Source organism: Nipponia nippon, unplaced genomic scaffold (genome assembly GCF_047370975.1).
Source record: "Nipponia nippon isolate SJK-2023a ecotype South Korea unplaced genomic scaffold, ASM4737097v1 scaffold_15, whole genome shotgun sequence".
Classification (NCBI taxonomy): Eukaryota; Metazoa; Chordata; class Aves; order Pelecaniformes; family Threskiornithidae; genus Nipponia; species Nipponia nippon.
In genome coordinates, this window is record NW_028262331.1 from 669948 (window position 1) to 682600 (window position 12653).

General features: G+C 47.8%; 1 protein-coding gene across 9 annotated transcripts in view; it reads right to left on the bottom strand.

Annotated features, from left to right (window-relative positions):
- Positions 1–347: 347 nt before the first annotated feature.
- Positions 348–12653, bottom strand: part of TSPOAP1 (TSPO associated protein 1) — a 71284-nt gene continuing 58978 nt past the window's right edge. For 5 of the 9 annotated variants that reach the window (XM_087751747.1, XM_087751743.1, XM_087751742.1 and 2 more), the window contains 3 exons: positions 10823–10894; positions 9527–9655; positions 349–1713 (listed from right to left, as the gene is read on the bottom strand). In XM_087751747.1, coding sequence (XP_087607873.1) covers positions 1498–1713; positions 9527–9655; positions 10823–10894 — 417 coding nt within the window. In that variant the 3' untranslated portion in view covers positions 349–1497. Of the gene's footprint in view, positions 1714–5454; positions 5517–9526; positions 9656–10822; positions 10895–12653 lie in introns of all 9 variants that reach the window. The other 4 variants (XM_087751745.1, XM_087751746.1, XM_087751744.1 and 1 more) reach the window with 3 other exon arrangements.

A 12653-nucleotide genomic window follows, 5' to 3' on the forward strand; every position in this document is an offset into this window, starting at 1 on the left:
GCACCCACAGCGAAGGGGTCCAGTGCCCAGAGCCAGGGACTAATGCTGCATGAAGCCACCCAGGCAGCGCAGCAGGGCTAGGTGCATGTCCAGCTGAGGTCTGGATGTGGTATAACCGCGCTCAGGCACAGTATAACACCGTGTAACGGCACCTTGGTGCTTTCTCCTCCAGGATTAGGTCTCTGAAACGGGACAGGCAAAGACTTGTCACTCCCAGAGAAGGCAGCTCGCCCCATCATCCCAGGAAAGGCGGGCTCCTGTATGAATTGCTGCGGAGCATCCTCACGGTGCCAGTGATGGGTATCATTTTCCCCTCTGCCCCGAAGAAGCATCACTGAATCTTTTGCTTTTTTAAGGAAAATGTATTTTTGTGAAAATAGACTTTATTATAATAAAATTTGATATTAAATAAAAACATACCGGATCACCAACACTCGTGGACACTGTGCTGGCATCATTCACATACCTCACGTAACTGTCCTTCTCAAAACAAGTACCCACTGAAACATGCAAAGAAAGAAACACGGAAAAGGATAGAAACCATGTGGTACAAAACTCTCCGTGGCTTAGAAAGGGATGTGTCTTAACTCAAGGAACACATCATCTCATATGAAAATAGCTGCAGACTCTCCATCCCCAGCTCTGCTCTCCAAATGCTCCAACTCAGGAGCAGCCCACTGAAACAGCCAAATAAAACTGCGAAAGAGGCAGGTGGAAAATAAATAAATAAATAGATAAATAAATAAATAAGGCGGAGTCCCCAGCCAGCGCGTGGTCAAGGTGAACCAGCCAAGAGCAGCTTACAGCAGCCCACCCTACAGGCAGAAGTATCGACCCCTTCCAGGGTATCGCTCCTTCCTCCGCGGGAATCCTCGTGCCGAAACGTGACTGAGGCAGTGTGGGATGCTCCTAGGCACAGCTGCGTATTTACAGGTTTACAGTACAAAGAACTCACGTGTCAGCCCAGAGACAGCAAAGGGGATTCAGGGGAACAGAAAAGTGCAAATTTTCTTTGCAGGAAGCGAAGGAGTTGACACAACCTCCGTTGGACCAGAGAAATACCAGGGCGTGTAGTACAAGGGATCTCTTCCTAAGGGGCCGGGGCTTTGCTGGGAAAAGCCAGTTAGCTAACTTACAGCCAGAATATAATTTTTAAATTAAAATATTTACAGGGAACCGGTGCATTGAGGGCTGCATGGAGCAGGACACGCTACTGTGGAGGTAGCTGTATCCTAGAGCTGAGGCCTCACACACCGCAGTGCCATGACCCTGTGTTCAGAGCCGCTGCCCACGCTGGGTGGGCACCCACGGCTGGGCTCTCAGCAGAGACCACAGCTCACAGACCCACCGAAGAGCTTTCTCTATTCAACATACACTTTTTTCCCTATGAAAATACTCTAATCAGCTTATTGCAGAGGGCTTCTCCTGAATTTTCAGTCCCTGTGTGAACTGCACAGGCAGTCCTTACAGAAGAAAAAAATCCCTTGTTAATTTTTGTTAATTTTTCTTACTGGACCCAAGTTTTTTGAAGAGCTTTTTTCCTTTGAAGAAGAAGCCTCTCTTCTTTTTACTCTGACCAGGTCCATCACTGCATTTGAGAACGGCCAGCGATGCCTGCTCTGGACACTGCTCGCCCCTGCCAAGGCAGGAAGGCGGTAGAGCAGGAGGAGTTGGTGAGGAGTCGCTCTGATCAACAGACCCATCTGGATTTAACTGAGCGGGAAAAAGAGAAAACAAAAGAAAAAAGCAGAAGTTAGAGCTGATGAAGGACATCATGCCAACATAAAGCTCAGTCAGAGAACCCTGCCTTCTCCCCACCAGTCCGTCCCTCACCCTGCAAGGCTCAGCTCCTCTATGCAAGCTGCAGATCCAGTTAGGAAGCTTCCAGTGGATTTAAACTTTTTTGTACCCACTCCCCAGACCCTGCCTGAGCTCAGACATTCTGGAATTCCTTCGTTTGGGGCTAAGAACAGGACAGCAGAAAAGCCCCACTGGGGACTTGGTGAAAGACGCTGCTTCACAGCTGAAGACACTGTAAGTGAAGCACCCCCTGAGAGCACAGACGGACAGACACCAACACATCCACGTATGCCTGCCGGCTGCCTGGGCCAGGCGAGCCTGGGGGGCTCCCAGCACGCTCCGGGACAGAAGGCAGGACATTAAGAAACAAAACAACCTACTAAGAACAAGGGCTGTGCGAGACCTTCAGAAGTTCAAGGAGGCTGGCTAAGCTGGGAGGCTTCTGCAACTGTGGCCATGCCCCGTCATGGTAAGAAGAGAACTTTGGGGTCTTGCCAGGCTGCTCGGCATCCATCAGATAGAGTCACAGCGGGGGCAGAAAGCAGAGTCCCGTGCTCTGCAGTGGCACCAATAATGGAGAAAAAGTTCATGACGGAGCAGGACATGGAGAAGTCTTGGAGAAAGTGGCACACAGCAACTAATGTGTTCCTAAGTCACCTGAGCATTTGAGAATGTGAACTGGGATCCACGGTCCCAAATGGTGCACTGGATGCTGCTCCTTTTGGAAAAGGGTTTTAGAAATCAGAAAGTGCCCTCGTCCTGGGCTCAGTTTCCTCTTCACAAAATACGAATGGCAGGTCAGTTCCCAGCAGCAGCCTTCTTTCCATGATCTCCTCTCGCTGGGTTCAGGTGTCTGGACAGTGACCATTTCTGATCTGGCAGGGCAAGCCTTCCCAAGAAGCTGCAAAGCTCACCAGGGAAGAGGCTCTGGGTTTCTGAGGCCTAGGAGAGCACTCGTCCCACTGCCTTCTCTTCCACACAGCTTTCACAAACCAGCATCCTCCAAGCTCCCAAGCTCTACATCACACCTTGGCATTACCCAACACACGACAGTGGCTGGAGCTGTGCACATTGAAACATCATGCCCTCATCATCTCCCTGCTTGCATCCCACTACGTCAGGGAGAGTCGAGCGCACATCCCTTAAGGGTCTGTAAGCAGCCACAGCTCCAACAGGGAAGATGAGTTAGGGACAGCGGCAGCAGGATGCCCTGCCTGGGGTGGAAGCATTACTGAAGAGCAAAGACATCGGCCCTGCACAGGACGCGTGTGAGAATCACGGCAGCTGCTTGCAGTTCACTGGCAGGAGTGGATGTGCTTTGGTCCCGCGCTGCGCCTGGGAAAAGCTGCTGAATCAAGCGGCTGCACAGACGTAACACTACTGCCACAGCTATAGCACGGCCGCACCTCTCCTCCCCTCGCAGGCTGAAGTGATGCTTCACTCTGCTGCAGAAAGAAAGCTCTTCTGGTACAAGATGAGCAGAAAGCTCTTCTCTAGAGTCAGACTCAGTACGTCCAATAGCTACCAAGTCAGTCCTAAGCAGACAGGAGCACAGGACTTTCAGAGAGCTCTGTCTTGCTGCGAATATACGACCCCTCCCAACTCCAGAAAGTTGAGAGTCAACTCCTGTCTTGCAGCAATCACTTTAAACTGTCCCAAGCGACAGTGCCATCAGACTCTCTCTTACCTGAACCAAGGTCTCTGGCTACAGGGACAGAGATGTAACTCCTCTCCACCTCTCTTCATTACAGTAAACAACACAGGGGCTGATTTTTCCTGAACTCACACTCTATTTTCACCTGGAAATCTTGTTCCGCACACTTTCAGAGGCACTTCTGCGACCCTCCAGATATGCAGCCCTGTGTTGAAAGGCCAGCTACTGCCAAGGACACGCTGCAGAGGGCTTGATGGCACAGCCTGGCCCTTGTGAAAGCTGCACTCTGCCTGCAAGGTCCGCGCCTCCAACTGCCGCTGCAGCATCAACGGCAATCTTCGTATCTCCTGGCAGCGCGCACGTGCAAGGTGCAACGCGTGGTGTTGATGGCCCAAGTGCTAGTCGGGTCTGGGAAGTCTGGAAATAAATCTGAATGAATCTAGATGAAACATTTTCAGCCAGAAATGCAAGATTTATGGAGACAAAGAGAAAAAGTAAGCCAGAGGAGGGCTAACTTGGTAGCCTACTGGGTTAGCTGTGTGCAAAAGTAAGAATCCCTGGGTTCTGCTCCAGAAACTATGCATTGTGCAACGAAGAATCCTTGGATATAAAGCACAAAAGCATTGGGCTAACATCAGCAGGGGTCTCACCCACATGCAGCGAGGGATCTCCCCTGTGAAGCTCAAGCCTTGGGCTGTCTGGCTCAGCAGCCCCAGGGGACGCGGGAGCGATGGAGAGGCCCCTGTGCAGCCAGGGCAGCGGAGGCTTGGTGCCCATGCACCGCTGGAAACCATTTTTCTGGCAAAGGTGGGACAGTTTTAGGGCAGATCTGAAGTGTCCAACAAACCTTATACAATTTCTCCTGTATCGCTATGCATGAAAAGACTGCATGCAAAATGAGAGGCAGGTACCCGGACCAACTCACAAATGTCACAATTATTTACTGTAATAAGGATACTGCAGTATCAATGCCATTATCAAATATCGAACAGTTACAAGGAAGGGACTAGCAGTTTCCTGTCTTTGGGGCTGAAAGTCCTGCTGATTCCCAGCTGTGGGATACGATGCCCGGGCAGATTTCCAGACACAGAGGCACACTCACACACAAGCGTGTGCAGATATTCTCAGAGGTCTCTATATGGCAGAAAAGCAACAGAACCAGTTCACAGATTCATCTGCTAAGAGACAAATGATACTAAAATTAGGGTTTCTTCTCTAAGAGAAACATGAAGGAAAAATTGCTCTGTCAAGATCCTGATAAAAGCTATTCGGGTTGATAAACAGACGAGTCGTGTTAGTTCTCAGGGGGCCGTTTTCAGTGCTGTCTCAGGTATTACTGATTTGCACAATTTCAGGAAAACAATGTTTGAAACTAAGAAAAACACAGATCTGCTCCCACTGCCCCCCCCGAACCAGGGCTCTCACCCCCCCCAGCCCCAAAATGGCTTCTTTAAGTGTTATCAGACAGAACAATTATCCACACAAGGCTCGTTTTAGGGACTATATGTTACTACTTTCTTAAGTTGATGGTGTGCATAGTTTTTTCAGGACTATACTCAGGAAGGAGTAAAATCAAGAGGAAAAAAACCACAGGCTGAACATGGGGTGTGCTCAGCCTGAGCAGGATCTTGCAAAGGGTAAATGAAACTTTGGCTGTTGACGTGCTTGAATAGCGGTAGAAGGGCCAGGCTGAATTACAAAGCGGGTCTTTTCTAAACCTGAATATCCAGCACAGTCCCATCACGGTCCCCAAAACCACCAGATAATTGTTCCAAATTGCACTTCATGAGCTGAACAGATCATGGTTTGTCTTTAATATTAATAGAACCAATCTGGCAGGTAAAGGTCTGCCACCAGAGGATTTGAAGACGGACTTGCTAGCAGAGCCCCAAACCAGCCTGTCCAACTACAAGCAAGAAAAGGAGTAAACTGCAGGTGCAGGACCCTTTAATATGCTAGGCTGGGTGGGAGATGGAAGAGGTCTTCTCACACAAACTTACATGGTTGCTCTCTCTCTATGTATCATTCATATCTATCACTGGACTCTTCTCTTCCTCATTCTCTGAAGAAAAGAACCGTCACGGGTGCATAATACAGGCAGAAATAAATACATGAAATCAATTAGAATCAAACACTTTCTGAAGGTGCTTTACAATCAGTCGTTGACAGAAACTGCATATTACCGATGCAAAAATATTCATCCAACAGCCGCAGAATTAAAGCAACTGCTCTAAGTTGGTGAGCATGAGTGTCTCAGGGCCCTAGCTTGTGACCATAACTTCTTGGATACTCCTCTTTGTGCTGTATTTTTTATTGCTTAATCTAATCCCCAAATGTTATCAGTTTTAAAGTTAAACTCCTTCACCTTTTTCAGTTGCCAGCATTTTAAGATTTACTCAGAAATCATTCAAAATGATCCACCTTCCCCAGTTCAATTTGGAAAGTAAACTGTCCTTATTCTCAGGCCTTTGGCAGAGCAGCAGGGAGAAGGGAAGTCTGAAGAACAGGCAGGGTGAAAACATCAAATCCAAGAAGTTACAAGTGATTTAAAAATCACTCATGATCATGCCGGAGAAGCTTCTGTTAAGATTGGAACCAGCTTTAATACAAGTCCAAAGCTCTGCCGTGATACCACGGCGTATACACATGCTCCCCGAGGTGTTAGGTCTCAGGCTGGGACTGGTAAATGTGATGGGAGCCTGTTTTGCCATGCTGTCTTTCAGAAGATTCAAACAATACTTCTCTGGAAGCTGCCATGCACCTTTTGCCTTCGGTGATTTTTTTGCATACTCCCCCCCCCCAAACAGCAGCAGCAAAGGTGCTTATTTGTGTTGTATATGCCAACAACACACTTTAACGAGCAAGTTCCTTAATGCTATGGAGTGAATCTGTTGCTGGAGTTTGGCAGGCCCCAGACATGGCTGTATCACTGTGAGAGTTCATTCCAGCTCAGTGATGGCCCTTAGCATATGTATGATTTACCGGAGGAGGTCTTCCTTCTGCCTTACCCAGCAAGTGTTCTGCCTATAGATGATGTGATGGTTGTGACAGAGCCAAAAACTCAGTGGGGTCAGGTTCTGTCTCTCTTCGGTAATCAATAAGCATACTTAAATGTAGTTAACTAATACAAGTTTGGTTTTGAGCAGGGTAAATGTTCTGCTTTTAAAAGCGGGCAAACAAGCCCTTCATATTTGGAAGCTGTTAGGATAGATCTGGATTGAAAGCACAAGCAGGAGGCAGGACTGCAGGGAATTAGAGAGTGCTAAGCCAGAATCAGCCAGGTCAGGCATCCTGGTGAAGCCGGGAGGCAGCAGGACTGCCACTGTGACAAAGTCGTGGCTAGATAGCTCATGTGGATTCCCACTGAAATAAAGGTGGCTTAATCATCAACAACTGAATTTTCCAAGTCCCCAGACTTCACAGATGACAAAGAATAGCAGCTCATGGATCAGCCGAGTGCCAAAACTACCAAATCGATCCTGACCTAAGGCAACTCTGCTCTGCAGAGCCAAAGTCAGAGCCAAGGCCAGGGGAAGCTCTGTTGGATCTCTGGCAGAGAGAAGCGGAGACAAGTGGAAAGATCTGAAGGGCAGGCGAGCGAGCCTGAAACACATCTCTTTTATATGGGCTGGTTTTATCCATTTGAGAGGCATTTCTGTTAAAAAAAAGGTGTCATGAACCCTAGGGAAAAAAAGCTTACAGCCTTGAGCATGCAGGGATATCTGGGCCAAACTGCTGTGTCCAGGGGAACAGTCACCCACTGCTGAACCCAGCACCCGTGGAAAGGGGAGAGGAAAGTGGAGGAGCAGCAAGCTGCAGGGCAGCAAGCAGGAGCAGCCTGTGCTCGCTGCTCAGCAGCGGAGCAGACAGGGCCTCGTTACCCTGTGAGGTCCGTGACAAAGCCCGGGACAGGGCAGGTCAAACTGTTGTCACCGTTTCCTCACCAGTAAAACAGAAGAGAGGGATGCAAATAGGAATACTTGAAGGGCAGACCTGTTGTACATGTTACCCTGTTCACTAGCCAAGTTGCTCTCTTACCTGCCTTTAATAAAACACCATTAGCTAAGCCAAACCCTTCACATCTGCAAGTGGCAAATGAGCTCTCTGAGCCCTGAAGGTTACCTGAATTCTCTTCTTTTCTTGACAAGTTTTTTAGGTGCTCTTGAGGGCCTGCTGGTTGACATCATGTTGCATCCAGGTGGACCTGGCAGTTAGTTTAACGGTTGGACTCGATGATCTCAGAGGTCTTTTCCAACCTTAATGATTCTATGATTCTATGATTTCCTCATGGTTTCTGTGAGGACCCAGGCTGGGGCTGGAATAATGGCTGCCCAGAGAGGTGGCAGATGCCCCATCCCTGGAAACATTGAAGGGCAGGTTGGATGGGGTTCTGAGCAACCTGATCTGGTTGAAGATGTCCCTGCTCATTGCAGGAGGGTAAGACTAGATGACCTTTAAAGGTCCCTTCCAACCCAAACTATTCTATGATTCTGTGATAATGACACCTGACATCTGAAACAGGCCCTTGTTGCTGCTAGTTGATGCTGGAGAGAAGGGTTAGATCTGTAATAAGCTACACTATGAACTCAACCTGTTTTAATTTTACTGGTTCAGGTCTCCTTTGGCACCCCCTATTGCAACAGATGAGTAATTTGGGAAGAGTAAATCATTTTGAGAGGGAAACTGAAGAAGGAAACTCACTTTGACTGCTTGTTTCCCCTGGGAAAGTTAGACCTGTGTAACCTCAGGGTTCTTAAATCCTGGTAGTAACAGCTTATTAATGTGTGATTCCCCAACATGGACCAGCACTTATGGGCTGGGAGAAAAGGGACTGAGTATCCTAAACAGGTAAGCAGAAGGGACCCAGACAACTTCTGAGTTTAGAAGATGATCCAGCAAGCTACCCACAAACCTTATTTCTGAGTTGGCCCTGCCACCTGCTCTTCATAAGAAGGCATTGGGGCTGTAGCACAGACGCTGCACCCACAAAGCTTGAAACGCCTGGAAGCAAGAGATGGGGCTGCAGGTGAAGCCTAAGGGAGATCAGGCAGCATTTGAAGATAAGAGATGGGAGGTGGGTACAGACAAAAGGAGGAGCTGAGCATGAGAAATAGGACAAGGGATGCTGCAGAGAGCAGGAAAGCTAGGGTGGCACCAGTGGAGAGTTCAACAGAGGATTCAGGGCCACATACTTCCGTAAGGACTGGCTCAAAGCCAATCTGGGCCTGCTCTTAGATAATTTCATGGGTCTGGCACCACCTGACAGTGCCAATAACCTCCCAAGAAGAACTGAAGGTTGAGTACATGTGAGCTGGGACCAAGCTGTGTCCCTCCCTGCCTCCCATTCTCTAGACTGACACCGGACACGAGGCCCAGGAGTGACCAGGCAGGTGCCACACTTTTGACCTCACCCACCGAGGACTGACTGAATCTGGCAAATGACCCAAACCTTCCGCTTAAGCGTTTGTTTCAAGAGTATCAGCAACCTATGCAAGGGGATAGCTCAACCTTTGAGTTCCCTGCACCTGTGGGTTGGTCTCAGAGCCTTAGGATCCATCCCACAGATCTGCTGGGGAAACTCCCCAGTGTGTTTTGAATTCCTCTGAAAGCACCATGGACTGGATTAAGATACATCTAACTCAGGATGGGTGGAAGAGCATTGATGTTTGGGTGTCGATAGCTCCAGAACTCTCTGGCATGGATATGAGCATATCTGAGGAATTTCATGTGTTTGGGGAGCTGGCTTTGCTTGCAGCAGGATTTCACCACTGACCCTTTTGTGGATCTAAAGAATTTGCGTGTGGGACCTGGGATGCTCTTTGCTCACCTGACCATAATGAGACTGAGGCCCCAGTGGATCTTGTTGCTTTGTGCCTCTTTTTCACTATAGGTAAGTCTTCAAGAAGAGCTCCTAGCACTCCCCTCTAAACTTCTGAGCACCTCCCATGGGAAGAACTGAGCTGCATGCAATAATTTAAATGATTCCATCAGCTGCCGCATGCTGCGCAACGCCCAGTCTCCAGCCACATCACAGTTTGGATGTCTGTACTGTGCAGAGTCACACAATCTTACCTGGCTCTCAGCACTCAAGGGAAAAGCTTCTTTATTTTTTGAATGAAGTTCCTCAACCATGCCTTCATCTGAAGTTACAGCTTCCAAGAAGTTAGACGGGACAAGCCCTCTCTGTTGGTTCAGCTCTCCCTGCAAGATCAACATTCATTTCTCACATCATGTTGCCTGGCTGATGGAGAAATAATAAATAGAGGAGCAGTCCCATGCAGAGATGGCTAGGGTATGGTCTGAGAGAAGCCCAGGAACACACTCATGTTGGAAGGATCCCCAGCAAATTTCAGGACTCACGTTCTTGCTTAGTTGTGGAACAATTCAGAGTGCAAAACCACAGAGGAGAGTAAAGGAAGAAAAGGTGGCAGCAAGCCATGACAAATGTATTCCAGCAACATGGCCACTTCTACAAACTCGAAAAATTTCCACCGCTATCCCAGATGCAACTGGAGCATGACTGTGCCACAGGCTTTCCAAAGGCCTTTGATTTGCTCTGGTATTTATTTATTTTTTTTAAAGAATGAGGTACTACTGGTACAACGCTGTAGGCATTGTCTCTGTGCTCACTAAGGTCCAGAGCTGCAAACCAAGCTTGGTTGTAATTCCTAAAAAATAGTCTCCAGTTCAATAGCAGGTGGTTGGGTGCGACAAAACCAATCCCAGCAACGTTGTTTGGCCAACGCTATAAAAGAAGTCAAACAAAACATTCACAATGGTCCCCTCCAGACTTCACCTGGAGCTGAACCTCAGCTTTGATGTGTGAAGACACACTGCTTTCTGTGCAGGAAAAGGTGGATGATCCAAGGGCCAAGGATTGTGTCTAGCACACAGCTCGTTGGCAGGCACAGTCCTCAGGTATGCACAGTAAATTAAACAGATACCAGTGCTTGTTGAAGTTGATAGGTTGCAGTGTGGCCGGATGAGGGTCATTGTACATTTTTATTCTTATGTTACCATTTTAGCCTCCTGCCCTGAATGAGACCATGTGTCCAAGTGCTTGGTGACAAATCAGCTTACAGCAGATGCTGATTCAGCTGATGTATGTACAGAAAAAGCCGCCCTAGGCTTTGGGAAACCTGTAGTCAAGTTATGCCGAGACATAAACTGAGAACCATTTGGATACTGGGTTTACGGGAGGAGCATGGACTGCCAGAAACAGTCTGCCCTGCACTACGCAGATATGTTTTGGTTTTTTTTTTTCCAAAAGCAGAATATTTTGTTCTGTGATTTCCGCTCTCCTGCCACTAGATGGGACTCCAACGATTTCAGATGTAGCCACAGGACCTTCCTATCCCCTGTACTTACATAATAGAATCCATCGTCGTCCATGGACCCAAACACAGTGATAACGTCCCCTGCACTGAAAGTCAGTTCAGCCTGCGAAGAGCAAGAGAACAACAGTCACAGGAGAAGCACTGCCTGGAATTTCTCACCAGAAACACAAGGTCACCCTGGGCTTCATGCACAATCTCACCGGGGGGGAGGGAGGCCACCGTGTTAAAGACTTGCAGGACCAGGATGCAGAAGAGCAGGCGAAGTGGGTAGCTGTGGAATTCAGCGCTAAGGAAGCATTTCATAAATTAAGACAAGAGCAAAGCCTATTTCTTAAACCAATTTTAATAAGACTTCAAAATAGTACCTACCACCTGTTCTGGAAAGTTATGTTGAGAATAAGATGAAAAAGCACCAGAAATACCTTTAATTTCTTTAAATATAAGTATTAAATCCCACTCCCTTAGATGAGCCTGTTCTGTATGCAATGCTCAGGGATTAGTCACTAGCAGGAATGCATACAAACGAGAAGATTTGACCTGGAAACAGAACACTACCGCACAACACACGACCCTTCACCATCAGATCCGTCTCTCCTGTCAGCCACCCAAGCACATGCTCCATGGAGTGCAAGACCGAAGACAAAGGTGTAAGCAGTCTCTTCTAACGGAAGAAACTGCCCAGTTACAGCACAAAAGCTGCTCTAAGATGGAGAACATGGAGTCTCCAAACAGGCCGTGTCCCACTCAAGACACACTGGCTTCTGCACTCCACAGAAGTATTAGCTGGAAGGGGCCTACCTCTGATATATTTACCGTATTATATCCCTAGTACTCAATTTATCTCTGGAGGCTGCAGGTTCCTCCTGTTGGCTGTGAATTACTTCGTTCAAGCAGAAAGACACTTGTAGGGAACTTCACTCACAGACACAGAACGGCACAGCTGATTCTACTGTGTCTTGGTGCACGTTCACAAACAGCACTGTGGCCTTCTAACAAAACAGGTGACCAGATTTTCTGGGAGTGCGAACAGGGAGCATCTCCAACAATGCAACAGAACTGCACTAGCTTGTTTCAATAATTTGAGCTCTGATCACAGGGAAGGTTCTAGGAAGACCAAATCATTGCAAAAAAATACAGTCATCTTGTTGACAAGGGCTCAGAAGCGATCTTTGGCCAGATGTATGAATACCTATACAGATGCTGGCTGATACATACTGTCATTGTATCTCCCAAGATAATCCACCATCCCTAAAACACTCTGTCCTCAGAAGCAAGCTGTCTTGCTCATGAGACACTCAGTCTGGCAGGGAAGCATGACCTGAGCTGTGCCACCTCCTGGCCATCCACTCCCTTCTGGATGCATGGAAAGAATCTGAATCCAAAACCCATGTTTATGTTTGCTCAGAGTAGCCTAACACTGCTATGGAGGAACAGAGCATGTTCTAATTTAGAAAGGTTTTTGGCAGAAAGGATTCTGCATTGCAATCTTTCCACCTGAAACAGACTTATCCACAACAACACTGTTTGGATTATATGCTTGAAAAGAGGACCAGTCCATTAAATTGGAACTAAGTCTTCCTTGCTTGAACAAAGACCTTTTGTGGTAGTTACCACAAAAGACATGCTCACCTAAAGCATCAGAAGTCCATTCAAACTCTTAAGTAGGTGGATGCCCTGGATCAGCTGCTAACAGCAGGGGCTGCTTCCTCCTGCCCCAGAACTGCTAAATCCTGTCTAAGCAGTAGAGGATGCTACGAGGCCATGAGATGCTCACATAGTTTCACTGAGATTCATCCTGAAAATCATTAGGGCTGCGTTGCTTCCTATGCTTCACAGGTAACTGAACACTGTTATCAGAGAAT